The sequence below is a fragment of the Haliotis rufescens genome, unplaced genomic scaffold, assembly GCF_023055435.1.
Source record: "Haliotis rufescens isolate VD_foot unplaced genomic scaffold, xgHalRufe1.0.p SCAF_16, whole genome shotgun sequence".
In the NCBI taxonomy this organism is placed as follows: Eukaryota; Metazoa; Mollusca; class Gastropoda; order Lepetellida; family Haliotidae; genus Haliotis; species Haliotis rufescens.
In genome coordinates this window covers 646,106-671,109 of record NW_025963846.1, presented here as the reverse complement: position 1 = coordinate 671,109, position 25,004 = coordinate 646,106, and the positions used below count along the sequence as shown (strand labels likewise).

General features: G+C 42.8%; 1 protein-coding gene across 3 annotated transcripts; it reads left to right on the top strand.

Moving 5' to 3' along the window:
* Nucleotides 1–3,201: 3,201 nt before the first annotated feature.
* Nucleotides 3,202–23,498, top strand: LOC124146143. 3 transcript variants are annotated; one of them, XM_046516278.2, is made up of 6 exons: nt 3,202–3,462; nt 11,448–11,703; nt 18,066–18,230; nt 19,264–19,350; nt 20,113–20,217; nt 22,008–23,497. In XM_046516278.2, exons 2-6 carry the CDS (start codon nt 11,464–11,466, stop codon nt 23,292–23,294), a joined length of 1,884 nt encoding a protein of 627 aa, XP_046372234.2. In that variant the 5' UTR covers nt 3,202–3,462; nt 11,448–11,463; the 3' UTR covers nt 23,295–23,497. The 3 variants fall into 3 exon arrangements, with proteins under 3 accessions (XP_046372234.2, XP_046372235.2, XP_046372236.2); XM_046516279.2 differs by lacking the exon at nt 3,202–3,462 and adding an exon at nt 6,797–6,990; XM_046516280.2 differs by lacking the exon at nt 3,202–3,462 and adding an exon at nt 9,093–9,213 and having other exon boundaries at nt 22,008–23,498.
* Nucleotides 23,499–25,004: the final 1,506 nt, after the last annotated feature.

Here is a 25,004-nt window from a genome sequence, read left to right as displayed (position 1 = left end):
AAGGTCCGGGGCTCGATCCCTAGCCGCGTCATACCAAAAGACGTTAAAAGATGGTACTTGTTGTTACCCTGTCTGGCGCTCGGCATTAAGGGGCTAAAACAAGGACTGGTCGCCTCGGAGTCAGTATACTGTGTCTGAGTGGGGTATTAATGTTAAACTGCGGCATGGTATCTCAGTGTGCTAGCACTATAAATCGGCATCAGTCCGGACTAGTACAAGCAGCCACACACACACATATACACGTGCATGCACGTCGCTATATAAGTGCAATAATCTCGGACGCGACGTTAAACCCCATTTCACCTCACCTCTCTAATAATCGTAACAATATCAGGTAAATATGTAGATATGTGGCGATGTAGTTTGTTTTATGTCCATGCTTTAGAAATATAGCAAGGAAAAGACACAAAAAGTGTTGTTTCGGTGTTAGCTATGCGTTACAGGAACTTTATTAATTCGCTGAAGGCATCTTCGCCCTGGGTATAACCTAATTTATATGAATATAACTCAATAGTTGTCGTTTTTTAATTACTTCTTTACAACTTGTGCCACCTTACCTTGTAATATAATAAACAGGAATCGGCCATGGTTTTCAAGATTTGAAATAATTACGCATTAAATCAGCTTACAAAATATGAGGATTTAGGCCTTATGCCGCATGGTGATCACCAGTGTTCATATATTGCAATTAAGGATATAAGTAATTATCATTATGACAAATCCCGCCAGCACAGCGCTTAACTGAAGACAAAAGCTAAAATCGTTTTGTTGCATGTTGGTTGGTTTGTTGTTTTACGCCGCACTCAGCAATATTCCAGATATAAGACGGGGTCTGTAAAAAAATCGAGTCTGGACCAGACAATCCAGTGATTGATACCATGAGCATCGATCCACGCAATTGGGATCGATTACATGCTTCAACCAAGTCAGCGAGCCTGACCACCCAACCCCGTTAGTCGCCTCTTACGACCAGCATAGTCGCCTTTTATGGCTAACATGGGTTGCTTGAAGACCTATTCTACCCCGGATCTTTGTTGCATTTATTCACACGACTTTTATATTATATATTCTTATTTTGTTTGATAATGTATATTCCGACCCAAATTATTTGATCGTGGCCATATATCTATCCCTTCCATTTACTAACCCCGGGGTGCATGGCAAATAAAACATGTTCTGGGTTTTATTAATGTCGCTATATGCCAGAGAGGAAGACAAATACTGACCCTATTCAGCTGCCGAAATGATAAATTACCTGGCTGTTTAAACCTAAATCTGTAGCACCATTCGCTGTTTGACATTCTTCTGTTCTGTGATAGATTCTCTCCCAGCTCTGTTGGTGGTAGATTGACATAGCAAAATTCCTTCTTTGATTTTCGTTCCTTTTTATTTTCAATACGATTTATTAATCAACTTACAATGGATATGTTTCAACACACTGAGATTTATGGCGGAATGAGGTAAATGGTTATTCGCCTTCACTCGCTGTTTGTGAGTTCTTTGGCCTCTGAGACTCGTGAAGATCCGGGGTAGAATAGATCTTTACCAACCCATGCTTGTCGTAAGAGACGAATAACGGGATCGTGTGTTCAACTCGCTGACTTGGTTGATACGTTTCATCGTATCCCTATTGCGTGGATTGATGCTCATGAGATCGATCACTGGATTGTCTGGTCCAGACTCGATTAGATATACACCGCCGTCATATAGCTGGAATATTGCCGAGTACGGCGTTAAACAAACAAACAAACAAACAATCATTGACTTCTGAATCGACGGACATTGCTTCGACCTTAGTCTGACGTCTACATAATAGTGGTAACCTTATAACATGTTCAAGTGAGTGAGTGAATTAGGGTTAACAGTATTGTACAGTTATATCCGTGGGGTGGGGTGGGGGAGAGATCACAATGACTGCAGACTTTAACCACTTTGGTGAAACCCCTTGACACGAGTCTGAAGCTGGCAGACCAAAGACGATAATCGTCAACTAAGGGACACAACTCTGCAAAAATAAGACATCAATGCTTTTATCAACACATACATTCAGGGACGGGACTAATGTTTCGGATTTTTAAGGGAATGGTTCACTTTTAGGTCATATTCCCAAACATTTCCCACAATCTCTCTCTCTCTCTCTCTCTCTCTCTCTCTCTCTCTCTCTCTCTCTCTCTTTCTCGGGGCGGTCGGGTAGCCTAGTGGTTAAAGCGTTCGCTCTTCACGCCGAAGACCCGGGTTCGATTCCCGACATGGGTACAATGTGTGAAGCCCATTTCTGGTGTCCCCCGCCGTGATATTGCTGGAATATTGCTAAAAGCGGCGTAAAACCAAACTCACTCACTCACTCACTCTCTCTTTCTCCTTCAGTGTATCTCACTGTACATCTGTGTGTGTGTCTCTCTTTCTCCATCTTTCGCTCTCTGCCCCTCTCTCTCTGTGTGTTTGTCTCTCTCTCTATGGCTCTCTCTTTCTGTGTATCTCACTGTACATCTGTGTGTGTCCCTCTCTCTCTTTCGCTTTCTGCCCCCTCTCTCTCCCTTTCTCTCTCTCTTTCTCCTTCAGTGTATCTCACTGTACATCTGTGTGTGTGTCTCTCTTTCTCCATCTTTCGCTCTCTGCCCCTCTCTCTCTGTGTGTTTGTCTCTCTCTCTATGGCTCTCTCTTTCTGTGTATCTCACTGTACATCTGTGTGTGCGTGTCTTTCTCTCTCTCTTTCGCTTTCTGCCCTCTCTCTCTCTTTGTCTCTCTCTCTCTCTCTCTCTTTGCGGTTCTCTCTTTCAGTGTATCTCTCTGTGAGTCTCTCTCTCTCCCTCTTTCGCTCTCTGTCTCTCTCTTTCTTTCTCTCTCTCTCTATCTCTCTCTCGTAATACATATATCCCAAGATTGGCTGCAAATTTATATACGAGCTCGCAAAATGGGCTGACAAAATATATACACGGATACATAAATCTTTCTTTTTTAACAGTTGAAACGAAATTTGCCACATGCAGGCAAAATTCAATATACACAACCATAAGTACCCAGCACAGATAACAAATGTGTTCTGTTCTGAGACACACTGTCACCACAAGTTCCTAATCCTGCTCCTATCCAACTCCCAGCTACCAGTCAAAGCTCTAAAACTTTTCCCAACCAACAGCCAAGCTATCGATCTCCAAAACGCAACCTTTTTATAACCGTTCGTGCGTAGGATCACCCCCTGTAATCCTAGCTTATCAGAGAGTACACCGAACTTCTCGATATCGCCTTAGATTGTTGATTGTAACAGTCAGCTAGTCGGGTATTGAGCGTCCGATTGTCCAGCTACGTGGACGCCGAGCTATGTCCATCTGTACCTGGATCAGAGTCGCAATATTGTACACAGCTGGAGAATCTGATAGGACAGAGAACTGTTGGGGCTTGAGTTGCCTTGTGTTTTACTCATAGCGTTATCCCGGAGCTGATAGTTACCGGTGTGTTCAGGTAAGTCGAGGGCGAGGCGGTTATGTCGGTTGCTGTTCGAGCGAGTGCATGAATTGGGGTGTTAGAATATGTGTTAATTAATTTGTCGTACGGCTAAATGGAACGTTTATTTAACAAGTCGTATTTGACGAGTGTGTTGGTCGTATTTCAGCAATGTGCCAATACTGTTTCAGCAATAGTTCAGTACTTCAACAGTGTTGATACATTTCAGAAGAATATCGACCTTCCGTTTTGTATTTCAGCAGTATATTAACTGTACGTTTTGTATTTCAGCATTGTGTCAGTTGTATCTCAGTTGTGTGTCAGTCATAGTTCAAAGTGTTGATATTTCAACAGCATTTCAACAGCACGTCATCTGTTTTTCAACTCTATGGCAGTGATGTGTAGATGTGTGTGTACCAGGTAAAAGAGTCAGTACTAATTATGCATTTTTTTCAACGGAAAGACAGTTGCACTTAACAATGTGTCAGTCTTACTTAATTGTTTGTCAGTATTAGTTCAACAGTGGTACGGTTTCAGCAATAATTCAACAGAAAGACAGTTGTACGTGAACAGTGTGTCAGTAGTACTTTAATTGTTTGTCAGTCTTAGTTCAACAGTAGTACGATTTCAGCAATATTTCAATAGAAAGACTCCAGTATGTTGACAGTGTGTCAGTCGTTCTTCAATTGTTTGTCAGTCATAGTTCAACAGTGTAAACAATGCACCTAATCAGTATAAGTCAGTCTTATTTCAAAGGTTTTATTCAGAAGCCTAAATGTTCCCTAACATGCCGATATGTAATGTATAAATCAATTAGGACACAAATTTATATTCATGAAAACAGATACTCAAGCTGTATGATATATGGTGTTTTAACCAGCAAGTACACCCTTGCGGTAACACCCTATTTCATCACGTCACGTAACACATCACTGACCTAATATACTTTGACATACATATTTTAAGAGCATAATAACATGCGTAATAACTAATAACACCGAGGTATTAACTACCTGACTCACGACACTCACATACGGCCTCAACAAAAGCCCTGGTTAATCGCCCGTGTTTCGTCATTAGTGCGTGGCATAGTTTTTAACTGAGAGGCTTAAGTAAATAGTGGTTGATTTACTTCTGGTTAATCCCTGTTGAGTAGGAGTTTGTAAGACCGTAACTTTCATATGTACAGTGGGAGACAATAGGCTCCCAAATACATCTACGATTTTAATTACCACGAAGATAAACATTCTGAGAGTGATTGGATATGGTTTTACGCCGCTTTCAGCAATAGTCCAGTAATATTACGCGGGGGACATCGGGAATGGGCTTCACATATTGTACCCATATTGGGAATCGAACCAGGGCTTTCGGCGTGACGAGCGAACACTTTAACCACTAGGCTACCCCACTGCCCCCTATACATTCAGACATACGAAAAACTTAGCCTCTATTCAGTGCTTTTGTCAATTGGTTCGAATTCTCCCCCGAATGTATAGTAATTAGACCGGGTCGAAGGAGCCGTAAAATAAGTATTTTTGTAAACTTGTTACCAAACGATTTAGTGTTATTTAAATGTTATTTTATATGTCAATGTTATTAGTATGCCTGAGGCACCTCTTCTCATATGTGTGTTATTATATGTTAATATTTAGTGTCATAATCACTAATTTTGTTTACTGCCCCACAGTATGCTTAAAGTTAAGACCGCCTCCGTGGTCTAGTGGTAGAGCTTTTCGCCCGGAGAGCGGAAGGTCCGGGGTTCGATCCCCGGCCGCGTCATACCAAAAGACGTTAAAATATGGTACTTGTTGTTACCCTGTCTGGCGTTCAGCATTAAGGGGCTAAAACAAGCACTGGTCGGCTCGGAGTCTGTATACTGTGTCTGAGTGGGGTATTCATGTTAAACTGCGGCATGGTATCTCAGTGAGCTAGCACTATAAATCGGCATCAGTCCGGACTAGTACAAGCAGTCACACAAACACACACACGTACATGCACGTCGCTATATAAGTGCAATAATCTTGGACGCGACGTTAAACCCAATTTCACCTCACCTCACCTTAAAGTGAAGAGGATGGACGTCCCCAAGATAACCCTTGTGGTAAAAGGTTCACTGTTTGATATTTTGTTTGCCTGTGTGGACTTTGTTCTCAAATAATTCTGTGATACCCGTATCAAATACATCACCATCGAGTAACCATTGTTTGCCATGGGTGTATACTTTCCTTTACCAGGCAGTTTATTTCACGGTCCACGTTCGACAGCTTTGTATGAATGTATAGTTTGGTCTCGGTATTGGTATTGTGGAAGCCAGCCACTCACTCGACCAGATACAGCAACAACAACATCAACAAACTTACCCAAACCTATTTCAAGTATAGTATTATGTGCCTGTGTGTAGATTACAATGGTTGCCAACATTAGCAGTACACTAAGGACTGAATAAACTTCATAACAATACACTTGTTTACATAAACACACTTGAACTGAAGGGTCAAATTTACATATCAGGGATTCCTGTCTGTAAGGGACCGGTCATTTATTTACAGGGGAGGGTTTTGATACACTAATGTACTAAATTATAATGACCCCCCTCCTCCCCAAATGCATGTCACATTTTGGGATGACCCATTACCTTGTACATTCGATCCTGCCCCCAAATATGTGTATTAGGTTTTGTGACCCTTATTACCCCTGACTCACACCCCTATAATAAATGACCGGTCCCTGAAGTGAGAGTAAGTTTGTGGAAATGAATCCTCTTGACTCTCCGACCTTTAAGATGTTTCCCATGACGCACCAGACCTAACACAGAGGATCATAAAACCTCCATTTACACAAACTAAAGCACAGTTACCTCTATGTCTCTGAAAAGCCAGTCGTATTCAAAAATATTAATTCACATAACAAAATAAATTCAATTGAAACTTATCCCGCGGTGGTAAAGGAAATAATGAATAACTTTACACAAATGCGTTTCAAATCAATGCGGGTTTCAACACAATATTGGATTTAAATTCAAGTTTGACAAAGAAGGCATTGGTATGTACAGAAAAGATTAAATACGATTTCGTAACCTAAGTACACCCATATCGATAAACATATTTGCCAAAGGCTTCTCTCATTGTACTCGGAATAATTTGTTCTCCTTTGCATGTCTCACAACGCAAACCGGAGATACAAGGCTAACCTTCCCATAATGAGTGAAGGCCATTCAAAGGAATTGACACATGAAAAGAAGTCGAAGACGGTTGGGCTTAGTGGTGTATGCTTCCCTTATGGGGAGAATTTATTGCCTTGTGTGAAAAGACCGATTGTCGATGATAGGTAGGACTCTAAATACAGCCTGCTTAAGCTGGGAATAACTACCCATATCGGCATGTGTAAATAGCACTGGGGTAACGCTGGGTGCTATACTCTGTCCGGTGCTTTTATGCTACAAAATATTACTTGATGTATGTTAGTTGTCTAGTGGTGGTGATTTATGAAGGTACATGGGAACATTAAAAAACACCAGAGCATGGACTGTATCGTGCATCAAGTGAGGTAAGTGTTGCGTTATTGTAACAGTTTTGTTTTTATCTTACAAAGAATATATTTGCCGCTAAATGATAGCTTTCATGTAGCTATTAATGACAGAGCATGGATACTTATTGTATGAGAATGTGTACAGCGTATTACTTTTATCCATACGTATGGTATAACAGTTTAATAATGCCGTGATCATAATGCAAGGAGGCGATGGTGTGGCCTTGTGGTTAAATCGTTTGCTCGCCACCAAGTATAACCCCCCTACATCGATACAATGTGTGAAGGCTATTCTTGGTGATATTGCTGGAATATTACTTACGGTGTGAATACATACTTATTCACTTAATTAGAATACCGACAGAGGTTGTTAAAAAGGGTTCCTTACTAGCAGCTACAATATATATGGTTACATCCAGTGAGTACTATATAAAAAGTATAAAAGGCATATATAGTACTAACACTGGGTGTTACCATATATCTTGTAGCTGCTATGTGTTTGCGTAACAAGCCTCTGTGGTCTATAATACCACCGGGGGCACGGGTGGCCCAGTCGTCCAAGGCGCCGCGATTCGCTGTGCAGAATTGCGTCCCTTGGGCACACCAGAAACCTATGATTATGGGTTCGAATCCCGATTCGCCACGATTATGTTTCTAGGTTTGTCAGCACCAAACCCGTGCTCGTGGGTTTCACTGAAGTGGTAAACGTCTGAGACCTGCATCACTTCGGGCTTTCCTCCCACATTCAGCTGACACGCCGTGATATAACTGGAATACTGTTTAAGGCGCCGTTAAACCAAACTCACTCATTCTCTCTCACCATTGTTGAAACCATTTTTGAACTTATTTGAAATTAGATTGGGAACGAATTGTAACCCAGTGGGTTCTGTTTATTTCATTTTACATTCGTATAAAAAAACCTAGTCAAAATAACATCTAAAGATCTAAATGGCCCAAAAGAGCAGATTTGGAAAAAAAAGGTTGAATCCAACTTCGTGTTTAATAATAAAATGAAACTTCTTGAAAGATTAATAGTCCGACTGAAATATTACTAGCTACAAGACAAGGCCAGGGATGCTTTCTGACTTTGTAAACAAAGTATCCGAAACAGTGTTTGTTTGCTAGTTTACTCGGTTGTCAGCATTATTCCATCTATAGCACGGCTGTATACGTAAGTTTGTTTGTTTGTTTGTTGTTTAACGCCGCACTTAGCAATATTCCAGCTATATGACGGCGGTCTGTAAATAATCAAGTCTGGACCACACAATCCAGTGATTGATATAATGAGTATCGTTTCACGCAATTGGGATCGATGACATGCATGTATACGTAAGTAATCAAGTATGTACCAGGCATACAGTTGTTGTTATCACGATCAACGTCCCACCCCGTCGATGATGATGATGATGACGATGACACACAATCAACCAATTCAGCGAGCCTGACCACCCAAACCATTTAGTTGCCCCGTACACGCATTTGTTGCTGGGGAACAATTCTACCCAGGCGCTAACAGGGTTGATATATTTACCTAGCCTAGTGGACAATGCACACTGCAATACGGGTTCGGTTCCAATATTGGTACAAGATTCCCAGTGGGTGTCCCCTCCCCGATTCTTCTACGCGAGGACTAAAACCAGACCCCGTGAAGATCCGGGTTAGAATTGTTCTCTTCAGCAACCCATGCTTGTCGTAAGAGGCGACTAACGGGATCGGGTGGTCACGCTCATTGACATGGTTGATGCATGTCATCGTATCCCAATTGCGACGATCGATGATCTTGTCAATCCCTGGATATTCTGGTCCAGACTCAGTTATTTACAGGCCATTATTTAGCTGGAGCATTGTTGAGAGCTAACAAACAAACAACAAACAAACAAACAAACAAACTGAAACCAGAAAGTCTACACTAAATCACTGAATTTATTCCACATCCACTCCACGTCAGGTTTAGGCCATACCATTGCGGGAGACACACAACCAATGAGAGGCAGCAAGTACCAGTTACAATAAGCCCTCAAGGTTTTCCATTAAATGCTATGTTTACCTGTGATTGATATTTCCTACCCCGAGAAACACTACAAGTGGAGTGGTCGATATGACGCCACAGTAGTGGCGACTGAAGGCGAGGTGTGTCGCCCTTTCATTGCCAGGGAAAACAAAACTAGAGTTAACGGTAGCCACAGAGGCGTTGTGGTGCTGAAAGTGTCCAAGCATGGAGTGTGTGTACATTGGAAAATGGTTAGTATATCACGTTACGGTGTATTTTGTTAACGTATTGTAAAACAAACGCAGGTATAGAGGTGAAGGAGAACCTCAACCCTCCCTAGAGTAATCCTGTATCGTATGTATGAGCTGAATTATAAACTGAATTATATGTTACTCCGATCGTCACGAGTGAAACATGTCTACTGCCTGGGCAGGCTTATTTTGTCCATATATTGTTGAAATAATTCACGACCGGTATGTATGGATTAGATTAAAGAGTGGGGTATATTTATCTTAATCACTAAACGTGATGTTATCGTGTGGGTGTGATGGGTGTATTTGTGTGTGTGTGGTAAGTTTTTGTGTGTGTCTGTGTGTGAGTGGTGTGTGTGTGTGTGTGTGTGTGTGTGTGTTAGTGTGTGTGTTAGTGTGTGTGTTAGTGTGTGTGTGTTTTTGTGTGGTGAGTGAGTGTGAGTGTGTGTGTGTGTGTGCGAAATGGATATGCTTGCATGTGTCTTTCTGGTCCACCATTTGCAATAATGTTTTCTAATGATGTGTGTTTTATGAAAGACGCGTTAAAGCTCTAAAGCAAACACGAAAGGTCCGTTACAAGAATGTTAGATGTCATCGACGGAGGGTCTATATTTTAGGCGTCTAAAAGCACATATTTTTTTCAAGAAACAAGACATGATGATGAATAACATCAATGATGTTGTCACACCAACCACTGAGGACAAAACAGATCCGAGTGCCATATGTTTGTAGTCAACCCTACTAAATGTGGATCGGGTGGCGACTGAGTGAACAGGGTGGCAGGGTAGCCCAGTTGTGTTGGGCTGTCTCGTCATCCCACACCAAGGTTCGATTCCATCATGGGTATAAGGTCCATTATTTTTATTTCCGTTGTGATAAAGCTGGAATATTGCTGAATATGACATAAAAACAAGCGTTGTTTCATCAACAGTATCTTGTGGATATATCAATCTCTACCGGAGGCAAGGTGGTATTTACAAACAGGGTATCTGAGGGTCAAAGTAATATGGTAAGCTGTTTGTCTTTCTGTGACATGGTTTTGGCCATTAGATTTTGTAAAATCTTCGTAAAGGGTTCGTCTGAAGCTAGACAACAGAGCAAACCAGTTACACCAGCAGCCGAAGCTCTTGTTAAGATAGGCCAACGTTGACCGTGTAGTTGCGAGCGAATTGTGAATTAACCCTACAGTGCATTTTATAACTATTGTCAGGTGGAAGGAAAATTATTGCCTTTTTACTGGCAATGTCACCCGGTCGATACCAAGCCATAGAACCTGGCGTTGGTATGTGGTGTTATGTTCTTAAGGGGAAAGGCAGTGGGTTTATTATGTGTCAGACTGTGGCTAGCATGACTCTCGTTAACCTAGGTCTTCGTGACATTAGGAACGGAACTGAGTCCTAGATCGTTATTCTCAGTTTTAACAGTTCTACGGGTACCATGTCCTATTAGAATTACTAGTCGTTGTGTGGTATGTAGTACTATGTACTCTCAAACAGTGAACGCCTTTGGAGTTGAATGGTATGGCGTCCACTGTAATATAATTCCAGTTATTGCGAATTATTGAGGCTGACGCCGATATTATGATTTTCGTAGTATTTTCGATAAAGACTGCATTATTGGTTTCTTGATCGAGACAAATACTTGGATTCATGCTTGTGGGAAGTGTGAAAGATATTAAGAGAGCAATTTTAGGTAAATTGACAAACATGTTATAATATTAACTTCTTTGAGAGGCATTTAGAAGTTGGAGTACTAAGTAAGGATAAGAATTTATGGATGAACAACTTCTTTATCACAATTAAGAGCGACGTTTCGGTGTAGGTTCTAACACGTTATCAAGCGATAAGATACATCTAATTGTAATAAAGAAGTTGTTGATCTATATATCTTATCCTTACTATGTTCAAAGTATTGCGGTAAACCATTTGCTAGTCGTAAAGTGGAACTTTTCACGACCTAACTGTCAGTCCAAGCAAGTTGTATCAGCGTTCTTCAAAACCCTCTCTGTCTCTGTATACTGACAGTGTGTGATGTATACCAATCTAGCAGTTAATTGGAGAGACAGTGTGTTAGCTTCAAACAACGCTCTTATTACAATGTCTAGACTCTGATAGAAACTTGACTCAAGATAGTGGCGTGTGGTCTCTCTTTGATCTCAATTTTGCATATATTTTCTCCGTATTCAGATATAGCAGACACTACCAATTATACAGTTATTGTTTAATATGTTTCAGAATTGGCATATGATGGATGAAAACTGTCTCTAAATATTTCAAGATGGCGGACGAAAGAAGCTTGTTGTCGTCTGCTCCCAAACCACCCAAACAGGAAAATGATAGGCCCGCAGATCAAGAGCCGAGACAGGCTCGAAGTCCTAAGAAGAAGAAAGTCAGACGCCATCGAGCACCGAAAACAACTGGACTAGATCGTTTGGAGGAAGAGACAGACGAAGAAAAGGAGAAGAAATTAAGCTCTCGGGAAAAGACACAGGTATTTGAATTTTAAAGTATCATATGTGACGTTGACTATATGTGTCGATACAGGGCTAGCAATGTTTCATCAACTTCAGCCGTTGATGTCTACATTTCACCAATTTTGAGGTACAATCGAGCATGCTCTTCCTACGACGATTTAAAAGGGCAAGTCTTGCTCAAAGTTTGTTTGATTCAAGGCCTCACAAAACCTTACAGAAATGTCTATGGTAGACAGGTTGAGGGCATTTCCAAATTTGACGCATCAGTGACAAGAATGATATCCGATGCAATTCCCTATTTTGACTTGTACCATGTGTTCCCGTGCCTTTTTCAGGCGAACAATAGACTTTATGCAATTGTTACTGATGGGTGCCACCGGTGGGGCAGGGTACGCTCACTTTTCGCGAAAACCATAGATCATCCCTATTAGATAGTGATTCATAAGACCCGTGAAGATCCGGGGTAGAATAGGTCTTCAGCAACCCATGCTTGCCGATTATGCTTGTCGTAAGATGCGACTAAGGGGATCGGGTGGTCAGGCTTGCTGACTTGGTTGATGCATGTCATCGTACCCCAATTGCGTGGATGATGTCAATCACTGGATTGTCTGGTCCAGACTCGATTATTTACAGACCGCAGTCATATAGCTGGAATATTGCTGAGTGCGGCGATAAACAACAAACAAACAAAGTGATTCCTAAACACATGCTTATGATTAAGTACAGTGGACTCTGATATAGACTGATATACCTCATGTAAGTGAGTAATATGTAAGTTAGCATACAAACAAAATTTTGGTTGAAAGATTGGAACCAATTTGAATGATAATTTTCCATAGCCACCCCCTCATTTTTTGTCACATTAACCATTCAATAAATTTAAAGTTTTTTTAGTGTTTGAAATGTTGTCCAGGCTTTTTTGGTCATCATTTTGGTATAAACATAAACAATAAACAACGCGTATACTGTGAAGAGTTCAACATTATCAGAGTATACCTTCATTGGCATAACACAAATTCGCACAAATGGGACACAAAAGATTGGCTTCTCAAACTGACACAAGTTATAACAGAACAGGATATATTTCATACAGAGGGATTAACTAGGCGTCACCCTGTATAGGTATCGACATTGTGGCTTCCTGGCAGTGTCACTTGACCCTGACGCTCCGTGGGTCAGGAATATAGAAGTAAGTTGGTCAATGGAAGCGTAACACCAATGCACTCGGATTTCATCGGTTTGATCCGACGTGGTCATGCATCAGTCAGCCTAAGGACGTGCCGATTGCATTTGACTCGCTGGTCATGATATGAAACAATAAGGTGTTAAGGTTTTCGGTGGCTATTATTTCACTAAATGCTATATCATAGTCGTTGACAATATGTCGGCGAAAATCAAACACCAAACCTTAACTTCGTAAAAAATGTGTCGAACCTGTTTCTTTCATAAATGATATAAGACCTCATTTGTTTCTGCAGACTTTCTGTTGTGAGTATTTTAGCTTGTCTCATTTGAAATCTATTATGGGGCATCGTTTGGTTTGAAGTGAGTGAATATTGTTTTACGGCGCTTTGAGCAATATTTTAGCAATACCACGGCAGAGATGGGCTTCGAACGCTTTAATCACAAGGCTATCCCACCACGCCCTTTTGTTTAACAACTTCATACTTTACAAAACAGGATCGCTCTGTTTTAACACTTGATTTGACTTGCTCGAAACGTAGCATTCTCTCCCGAACTCTTATAGTAGTATGTTTTCAATTGTAAAATACATCAATCAGACTAAACTGGTCCACTTCTCAGGTCCTTCACTCGCCGGGGGGTGGCGTTCTCTGAGCTGCACCGTCATTCACGCTTTTCTTAAGCCCCCGACTAAACCCTCAACTTGCCAACTTTAATCTTCAACCTGCGAAACTGACGACTGTTAAGATTAGGAGTTGATTAAAGAACGCTTTGGCACATGCTGCTTTTGACAAAAAATCCCACACAGGGGCTAGCTAGGTCAGGGAAGTGAAAAAGTCACATTTGTTAAATGTGGTTTTGATCAAACACATTCTCAGTCTATAAGTGGTACGACTTTGTACTTTGCATGTGTTAATCAACTTTACCTTGAGCTAGGAGAAGACTAATACACCCTAGCACTCCTCCCTTCTCTATATCACTGTCATTCCTCCCTTCTCTCTATCACAATTATACCTCCATTCTCTCTATCACTATCAAGCCTCCCTCCTCTATCACAATCACACCTTCATTCTCTCTATCACACCTCCCTTCTCTCTATCACTCTCACTCCTCCCTTCTCTCTATCACTCTCACTCCTCCCTTCTCTCTATCACTCTCACGCCTCCCTTCTCTCTATCACTCTCACTCCTCCCTTCTCTCTATCACTCTCAAGCCTCCATTCTCTCTATCACTCTCACTCCTCCCTTCTCTCTATCACTCTCAAGCCTCCCTTCTCTCTATCACTCTCACTCCTCCCTTCTCTCTATCACTCTCAAGCCTCCCTTCTCTCTATCACTCTCACTCCTCCCTTCTCTCTATCACTCTTAAGCCTCCCTTCTCTCTATCACTCTCACTCCTCCCTTCTCTCTATCACTCTCACTCCTCCCTTCTCTCTATTACTCTCACTCTTCCCTTCTCTCTATCACTCTCACTCCTCCCTTCTCTCTATCACTCTCACTCCTCCCTTCTCTCTATCACTCTCACTCCTCCCTTCTCTCTATCACTCTCAAGCCTCCCTTCTCTCTATCACTCTCACTCCTCCCTTCTCTATCACTCTCAAGCCTCCCTTCTCTCTATCACTCTCACTCCTCCCTTCTCTCTATCACTCTCAAGCCTCCCTTCTCTCTATCACTCTCACTCCTCCCTTCTCTCTATCACTCTCAAGCCTCCCTTCTCTCTATCACTCTCACTCCTCCCTTCTCTCTATCACTCTCACTCCTCCCTTCTCTCTATCACTCTCACTCCTCCCTTCTCTCTATCACTCTCACTCCTCCCTTCTCTCTATCACTCTCAAGCCTCCCTTCTCTCTATCACTCTCACTCCTCCCTTCTCTCTATCTCTCTCACTCCTCCCTTCTCTCTATCACTCTCACTCCTCCCTTCTCTCTATCACTCTCAAGCCTCCCTTCTCTCTATCACTCTCACTCCTCCCTTCTCTCTATCACTCTCAAGCCTCCCTTCTCTCTATCACTCTCACTCCTCCCTTCTCACTATCACTCTCACTCCTCCCTTCTCTCTATCGCTCTCACTCCTCCCTTCTCTCTATCACTCTCACTCCTCCCTTCTCTCTATCACTCTCACTCCTCCCTTCTCTCTATCACTCTCACTCCTCCCTTCTCTCTATCACTCTCAAGCCTCCCTTCTCTCTATCACGATTGACATGCTTCATAAAATTCGAGCGAGCGGGTTTTCTGTAACATAATTCATTCTTGCAAGCAATGTCATTCAGCTGAGACAAATGATGAACTGTGTCTGGTTCTAAGCTATGGAACTCGTGGGGATTATGGGCAAGAATTTGTCCCCCGCTTGTCGTAAGAGGCGAGACGAAATGAGGTTTAACTTCTCGTCCAAGATTATTGACAGGGTAACAATACCATCTTTTAACGTCTTTTGGTATGGTGCGGCCAGATTCGAACCCCGGACCTTCTGCTCTCCGGGCGGAAGCTCAACTACTAGACCATGGAGGCGGTCCGGCGATTAAGTGGATCGAGTGGTCAGGCTCGGTAACTTGGTTGATTACGTGTCGTCGTACATCCCAGTTACGTGGAACGATGCTCACAGAGCCAATCACAGGGCCGACCGCCATTCTGTAGTGCGGCGTTACAAAACCTCACAATCTATGCTACCGAGCGAGTGAGTGAGGTTTAACGCCGTTTTGCAGTTCTCCGGTTATATCACAGCGTAACTATGGAGTGAGTGAGTGAGTTGGGTTTATCGCCGCTTTTAACAGCATTTCAGCTTAATGTGGGAGAAAAGCACAAAGGGATGTAGGTCTTAGACGTTTACCTGGCAGAGGCAAACCAAGAAACACAATCAGCTTGAATCTGGGACAGGTACCCGTGATCAGGATGCTGACACGCACCACAAAGCTCTGCAGGTGAGTGAGTTGGGTTTAACGCCGCTTTTAACAGTATTCCAGTTATATCGCGGCGTATCAGCTTAATGTGGGAGGAAAGCCCGAAGTGATGCAGGTCTCAGATGTTTACCACTTCGTTGAAACCCACGAGCACGGGAATGGTGCTGACAAACCTAGAAACATAATCGGGGCGAACCGGGATTCGAACCCACAATCATAGGTTTCTGGCGTGCCCAAGGGACGCAACTCTGCACAGCGAATCGCGGCGCCTTAGACGACTGGGCCACCCGTGCCCCACAAAGCTCTGCAAGTAGTAGCAGAAAGATTTGATAATTTACCTCCACATTTATGAGACAACATGTCGTTTATCTATCATCAGAATTCAATTGAAAGATAACAACTGTCTTTAGTTTGCACATAAATCAAGGTACTGACAGATACTTTAAAATAGAATGGATTTTATTGCTCGAAATGGCTTCACTGAAGAAGCCTCGAGTGTCACGTATGTTACACACGTTTGTTTATCAGAGAGAAATGCAAACATCCGAATAGAAAACGATGACACCTGGAACATTATTAAACACGGGTAGAGATAAGGGTCTGTCTGTTTACTGTCTTCGTAATTACATTCAGCGACAGGATGGATTTACTGTACTGTTAGGTTGCATGACTTATCAGTGAAATAGCTTTACACTGGCACCCTGCGGATTAACAGGTCTGATGTGTCTAAAATTTGATTGGAAACGGTGACAACTCGTTGTATCAAATCGATGAAAGGATTGCGAAATATCGCGGTAATTTAACATCCTGCTAGGTTTCCTTGACAAACATGTACAATAGATCCACATTCCTTGTACCGCCCCACATGGGTGCAATGTGTGAAGCCCATTTCTGGTGTCCCCCGCCGTGATAAAAGCGGCGGATAACCATACTCACTCACTCACTTACTCACTTGTACCGTATTGAGGTGAGGTGAAATGGGGTTTAACGTCGCGTCCAATATTATTGCACTCATATAGCGACGTGCATGTACGTGTGTGTGTGTGTTGGTGTAGCTGCTTGTACTAGTCCGGACTGATGCCGATTTATAGTGCTAGCTCACTGAGATATCATGCCGCAGTTTAACATGAATACCCCACTCAGACACAGTATACTGACTCCGAGCCGACCAGGTCTTGTTTTAGCCCCTTAACGCCGAGCGCCAGACAGGGTAACAACAAGTACAATCTTTAAACGTCTTTTGCTATGACGCGGCCGGGGATCGAACCCCGGACCTTCCGCTCTCCGGGCGGACGCTCTACCACTAGACCACGGAGGCGGTCGTACCGTGTTGAAATACTAGACGGGAACATTACAAATTTCATTCACGGCATATTCAAGCACGGTTGACAGCGGCTGGACATTTAGCTTAGATTTGTTTGTTTGTTTGAACTAATAGTCGACATACATCTCAAGTCCCTAGATGTGTAGGTAAACAGGACCATGTCTTGAAGTAAACGCGTGTCAGCTATGTGGTTGTGGTTGTTGTGGTAGCTGTGGTTGTTGTCGTTGTCGTTGAACAGGAGAAAAGTAAATTTTCTTTGCCGTCTAGAGCGCATGACCGAACCCACAAACTGAAAACAGATCCGTACAAATGAAAATAACTATATATAACTGGCTATTATATACATGTATTGTTATACGGAGTTATTTCCGCACAGAAATGTCCTGTTTGAATCATTGTCAACAGACTTCCCCACAAACCACGGTTGAACGAAGCACGTGTTGACGATGTATTAAGGTGACGGTTGTACCAAGCACGTGTCGACGATGTATTCAGGTTGTACTAAGCACGTGTCGACGATGTATTCAGGTTGAACGAAACACATGTTGACGATGTATTCAGGTTGAACTAAGCACGTGTTGACAATGTATTCAGGTTGAAATAAGCACATGTTGACGATGTATTCAGGTTGAACTAAGCACGTGTTGACAATGTATTCAGGTTGAACGAAGCACGTGTTGGCGATGTATTCAGGTTGAACGGAGCACGTGTTGACGATGTATTCAGGTTGTACTAAGCACGTGTTGACGATGTATTCAGGTTGAACGAAGCACGTGTTGACAATGTATTCAGGTGACGGTTGAACTAAACATGTGTTGACGATGTATTGAGGTTGAACTAGCCACGTGTTGGCGATGTATTCGCGTGTCGACGATGTATTCACGTGTTGACGATGTATTCACGTGCTGATGATGTATTCACGTGTTGACGATGTACTCATGTGTTGGCGATGTATTCACGTGTTGATAATATTTTCAGGTGAAGGTTGACGACGCGGAGGTGGAGTTCATCCCCAGCGTCAACTACATCGACGACAAAAAGATCCCCGGCGTCGAGGAACTAGAGAAGGACGAAGGCGAGGAGGAGGAGAAAGTGGAAGACTTTGAAGAAGAAGATCCATGCATGACAGCAGAGGAGAAACAGGTACTTTACTTACTTTACTTTACTTTACTGTACTTTAATAGTGCCGATGGGGGTAGGTAATAGCAACAGTCGGAGGGTAGTTTATTCCACATATGGGGACCCGTGAAGATTCCGGGGTAGAATAGATCTTCAGCAACCCATGCTTGCCGTAAAAGGCGACTAGCGGGGTCAGGTGGTCAGGCTCGCTGACTTGGTTGATGCATGTCATCGATCCCAATTGCGTGGATCGATGCTCATGATTTCAATCACTGGATTGTCTGGTCCAGACTCGATTATTTACAGACCGCCGTCATATAGCTGGAATATTGCTGAGAGCGGCGTTAAACAAACAAACAAACAGACAAACAAACGTTAGAGACAGGCAGAGTCCAACACACACACACACGATTGAGATACTAACGCAATAGAAAGACAATTAGGAACTAATGAGACAATATTTGATGTGACAAACACATATTGACAAATTGACATTTGTGACGGAAGGTCGAATTTCGTTGCTCTAAGTAGGTTAGTTTTGAGACCTTATCCACTGTATACGAAATATGATGATTATTATTATTGCTATAGTTGTATCAAAGACTTTAACGGATCTAGTGTTTGTTCCCTAGTTGTCAAACCCGGCATTAAGGGTGTAAAACAAGGACTGGTCGACTTGGAGTCTGTGTACTGTGTCTGAGTAGGGTAACCATGCTCAATGGTATCTCAGTGGCTAGTACAATAAAACCGGTGTAGGTCCGGACAAATATAAGCAGCCACGCACACACACGTGCATGCACGTTGCTATATTGAGTGAGTGAGTGAGTATGGTTTTACGCCGCTTTTAGCAATATTCCAGCAATATCACGGCGGGGGGGGCACCAGAAATGGGCTTCACACATTGTACCAATGTCGGGAATCGAACCCGGGTCTTCGGCGTGACGAGCGAACGCTTTAACCACTAGGCTACCCGACCGCCCCCGTAGCTATATTGAACGCCCATTCCACCTTACATTTTCAACGGCCTTGTGTTTAAGTGATTGTAATCTGTCATCAGGCTATGTACAATGCGGCATCGATCGGGGACATTGACCTCCTGGAGGACTGTCTAGACAAGCGCTACTCCGACATCAATATGATTTGGGTACGGTGTTTTTCTTTTCTCGAAGATACTGTTTTGTTACTGTATTTCTTGGATTGTTCTTCAAAAGCCATTTTGAACATATCTTTTGTTATTCAATAGCAGATCCTCTGGAGTATTACTTTAGATCTACGTTAAAAACATATGCTATATTTCCCATGGGACATAAAAATCATTACCCCAGTGTGTTTTCGTATTGTAAACATTAGGAATACAAATTGTATAACGCAAACCTTTGGTGCAGTTAACTACGGTTATAACGAACTCAAAGGGACCACTTATTTTAGTTCGTTATAACCGTAGTTCGTTATAAGCATATATACAGCATATATACAACAAATGGCCGGGACTAAAAATAAGTTCGTTATATCAGTCAGTTCGTTATAAACGTGTTCGTTATAACCATAGTTTACTGTAAATATCTTTTTATCATACGATTTCATTCCTAATACAATCGAGGTTTAAGACATGTTTTGTTATTCACGAAAGAAACTTTTGATATTGTGTAGGAGTACCTGAGTGAACTGTCCCATATGTTTATAATGCTGAATGTAGATCCCGCGTCAATGTACAAAACGCTGTTCTTGCTAAATGGCATTTATTTGCATATAATGAGATTGTTATCGACAACAGCATCAATTACACTATAAGTACATTTGATATGAAAATGGGAAGGTCTTTTTATGTCATTTAATTCTCACATGTGTCACATGTTGCATCAAATATATTGACGTGCATGACCCAATTGTGTCCCCGTTGCTGCAGTACCACGAGAATCTGCTGGTGGCCGCACTTAAGTCCAAACAGGAGGAGATGGCGGAGTTCCTCATAGACAACGGCGTGAACTACAACTACAAGACATCCCTCATTGTAAGTCACTAGCGGCCGACCCGTGAAGATCCGGGGTAGAATAGGTCTTCAGCAACCCATGCTTGTCGTAAAAGGCGACTATGCTTGTCGTAAAAGGCGACTATGCTTGTCGTAAAAGGCGACTAACGGGATAGGGTCCAATTGCGTGGATCGATGCTCATGATATTAATCACTGGATTATCTGGACCAGACTCGATTATTAACAGACCGCCGTCATATAGCTGGAATATTGCTGTGTGCGGCGAAAAACAACAAACCAACCAACCACCGCTAGGATCTGCCCACGTGCCCTCTGTCTTGGAGATAAATGAGTGAGTGAGTGAGTATGGTTTTACGCCGCTTTTAGCAATATTCCAGCAATATCACGGCGGGTGACACCAGAAATGGGCTTCACACATTGTACCCATGTCGGGATTCGAACCCGGGTCTTCAGCGTGACGAGCGAACGCTTTAACCATTAGGCTACCCGACCGCCCCTGGAGATGAATGACCACAAAGCAAATGACAGTCCCTCTTGTCTGGGACCTTCCTCCGTCCGTGTAGTCTTAAAACATCTTAGCAAAACATAACTCGATTTTTTTGTGGCTGAGATATGCACGGCTCTTTGTCTTTAAGATAAAAGAAACAAATTTTCAATGTTATTTCATCGTGTGGTTTCGTCAAGAATTATATGTGACTTTTTCATACCCGGGACCTACACGACTCTCATCAATGTGTCATCCTTAACTATCTTCAAAACGAAATAAAAATATATGACGACATGTCATCGTTCATAATTTCAAATAATTATTTTGACTTTAAAAACAGTGCAGATATTCTGCAAAATAAATATCTTTTTATCAGGTCATATTTCACAGGAATAAGGATCCTTCACAGTAACATCATTTGGCCATGACTTCAACTGCAGTCCGTGTGCTTCACAATCTATTTCTTTGACCCGACACCTGTTTTGATTTGGGGGGCACGGGGGGCCCGGTCGTCTAAGGCGCCGCGATTCGCTGTGCAGAGTTGCGTCCCCTGGAAACGCCAGAAACCTATGATTGTGGGTTCGAATCCCGGTTCACCCCGATTATGTTTCTAGGTTTGTCAGCACCATACCCGTGCTCGTGGGTTTCACCGAAGTGGTAAACGTCTGAGACCTGCATCACTTCGGGCTTTCCTCGAATATTAAGCTGACACGCCGTGATATAACTGGAATACTGTTAAAAGCGGCGTTAAACCCAACTCACTCACTCACTCACTGTTTTGATTTGGACTGAACCCTATCCGTTCTCCTACACACTGCCTGATGTCGTCCGTTAATCATGAAAACTATTAAGGGAGCAGGACATGCTTACCCAAGACAAGATCGACGATGACTGTTTTTCAAATGCCCTATCCGTTTTGATATGCAGTTTAACACAAAGCATTTTCTTTGACTTCGACACTCGAATTAACCCTGATACTACACGTGTAGGCCATCAGATCTAATGGGTGACCCAGTCGTCGAAATCGCAATTCAATTTGTAGAGTAGCCTCCCTTTGGCACGCCAGAAACCTATGATTCTGGGTTCAAATCCCGGTTCGCCCCGATTATGTTTCTAGGTTTGTCAGCACCATACCCGTGCTCGTGGGTTTCATCTAAGTGGTCAACGTCTGAGACCTGCATCACTTCGGGCTTTCCTCCCACATTAAGCTGACACGCCGTGATATAACTGGAATACTGTTAAAAGCGGCGTTAAACCCAACTCACTCACTCATCAGATCTAATGCACACCTTCGACACTGAACACATGTGTCCTTCGTTTCAGAACATAAAGGATGAGAGATCACGGGCAATAGAGTGGTACACCTGCAGCTGTAGACAGCTGGCTTTCGACAAGGGGATGCACGACATTGTGGAGCTCATCGACTACCTGAACGGGGATTTGTTCAGCTTCATTAAACCTAAAGAAAGGATCCCCAGATACCGCCGACCCAAGCCCCCCACACCTGAACCGTCCACTGGGGGCGAGTCCGAGAATGATGCTTCCAGTGAAGCCAGCAAGGACAGGTCAGAAGATGAGGACGAGACTCGGCCAAGGAGGAAGAAGAAGAAGAAGAGGAAGGATTCCAAAGAGGAAGATGGGGATAAGAAAGATGAGACTGATATTGGTGAAGAACAAGAGACAGAAAAAAGTAATAAATCGGAAAGAGATGTCAGTGACAATTTTGATGCAGATTCTGGACATCACAGCAGTGATAGTGTAGCTGACACTGATAAAGCAGAGGCTGAGAGAGAAGACGAAGGAAGAAAAACACAACAATCTGACAGCTTCAGAAGAAGTAGAACTAGTTCAAGTCGGTTTAGAACTGGTTCCAGCCGGTGCACTAGTTCCATACTGACCCTTGACGCTCGCAGCCCTTCTCCTCCGCGATTTCGGAGCGAGACTTTCATGAAGCGCTTTATGTGCATCAGCGCCGCCAGTGACGAAGGCTATGGCTCTCTTTCTTCCAAAAGTTCCCCCACGAGTGCAGAAAGCAAACAGAAAAGGCCACGAGTGGCAATTATAACTCTTCCGCCACGAGGCACCAAGTCTTCACTGATGCTGAGAAGGGCATCCCTGCATCGCAAGGCAGAGGCTGAACAGGAAGCTGAACAGCCTTTGCTGCAGAGGAAGGTGCGGATTCCTGGCAGTTATGGCGCCGAGAGTCGACTGTGGTATCAGACATCAGTGCCTACCAATACAAACAGTTCTGGAAACCCCATACAAACGGGGAAACGTGCAGATCTTCAAAACATTAACAATGTCAAGAATGTTCCAAATCGCCATGCCGCGCACTATATGCAAATGACAACTAGTGCTTATACGAAACGAAGGCTGGATCCTACTTTCACCAAGTGCTACAGTTCGCTTGACTTTGTAACTGATAAACTCATCAAAGGTCCCCGATCGGGGAACAGAAGGGCATTGCCCACAAGACAAACTGTGAACTGTCCCAGATCGAACACTAAGTCTGGCAAGGAGAACATCTCAGCAAAACTCCCGATTTCTGATAATGAGACAAAGATTCCACCGTTTCGTGACTCAGTGGTGACTCTGACAAGGGTATGGTGATCACATAGGACTTATTCAGTATGACTTCATTCTATTTCATTATTAGTTATCAATTATTGACCAAGGAATATGATGCTAACAACATCTCCTTAAATCTAAATGAGACGGTCTTTTAAATCTTGATAGTGTATACATACCGATTACAAACTTAAAGTAAAATAATATATTGTATAATATTTTTGTACTAAAATTCAGAATAAATGTTTATTATATTTGTTGTTGAATGCTATAATTATTCAAATGATCTACACATACCATCATTCAACACATAGTTAAATTACATTTCTATCCTGAAATTTTGTGTGTGAAATATTTCATGGACTGTAAAATCATGTGGTGATGGTGATGAAATAGGGTTTAGCGTGGCCTTCAAGATGAAACTCATGTGATAATGACGGGGCTCTGTTGAGTCAGTGACAAGAAGGATCTGAAATAGTTAGTTCCAAATTTGACGCATCAGTGACAAAAGTGATGTTCGAAGCAATTCCTTATTTTTACTATTTGTTCCCGTGTTTTTTTCAGGTGAAAAACTAGAAAACTTTTCAGGCTACTTTCATGAAACTATCAGCCTCTGCTTATTCGTCCCAGTTGCACTACAACTGCTGTGATGTCCAGAATCTGCTTCAAAATTGTCGCAAAAATTGACATCTCTTTAGTGCTTTTTCCTGGCTCTTCTTTAGCTATATACCTTTTTGATCCAACAACATGCACCTGTAAAAATAACTACAGGATCACTGAGAGCACATGAATAAGTTTTCTTTGGACAGATGATTATGGCGTGACATCTGCTGTAACATTTCATTCCAGCTTGGTAGCATTTACACGTGTTTGTCCTGCACTGTTTACCACTTTTACCACGAGCCTCTTCTTGAATACCGTGTCTGTTTCCAACGTCTTTGTCTTCACAAGGGGGGCACGGGTGGCCCAGTCGTCTAAGGCGCCGCGATTCGCTGTGCAGAGTTGCGTCCCCTGGACATGCCAGAAACCTATGATTGTGGGTTCGAATCCCGGTTCACCCCGATCATCGATGCTGTACAGTTAATGGGTACACGGGTCAAATTTAATTCTGCTCTAGCGTCCAACGACACGGATTGCTCCAGACATAACTCATTATCAGGACGATGCCATTGATGTTTCGAGGATCACTTTTACTGTGGTCTGACAGTGACATTTTTGCTAGGGTTGCCAGCAACATGTTCAACTCGACTGTGTTATCCATGCGTTCTTCTTGAACCAGGTGACCATCGACTCCTCGCTTGTGGTTCATTACAATGGTCTCACGCACCACTTGGATCTGGTCTTTGGCAGATGGCACTGATGATGGCTCGGAGGCACATGATATGGTGGCTTGTGTTGAGAGATCGGGGCTTGAAACAGGTGTGTCGTTGAAGAAGTCTTGAATGATCTGCAAACGTGGAAGGTCAATATACAGCTGTCAGGTCGTCTTCTGACACCGGGCTTTTTAAGGATCTCAGTAGGAAGTGATATTGAACGTAATTCTACATGAGCATCATTTTCAAACAAAGCCTTGAAGGGAGAATACTTCCAGTATGATAACTACTGCACTTCTTAAATTGAACAAATCGAAGTCCTGCTGGCTAATCTGTCAAGCCATTGTCACCTAGCCACGCAGTCAATATGTCCTTGTCACAGTTCAGACGCTCCACTGACCCCTGGCTTTGTGGATGGCGAGGTTTACAGTGGACCATT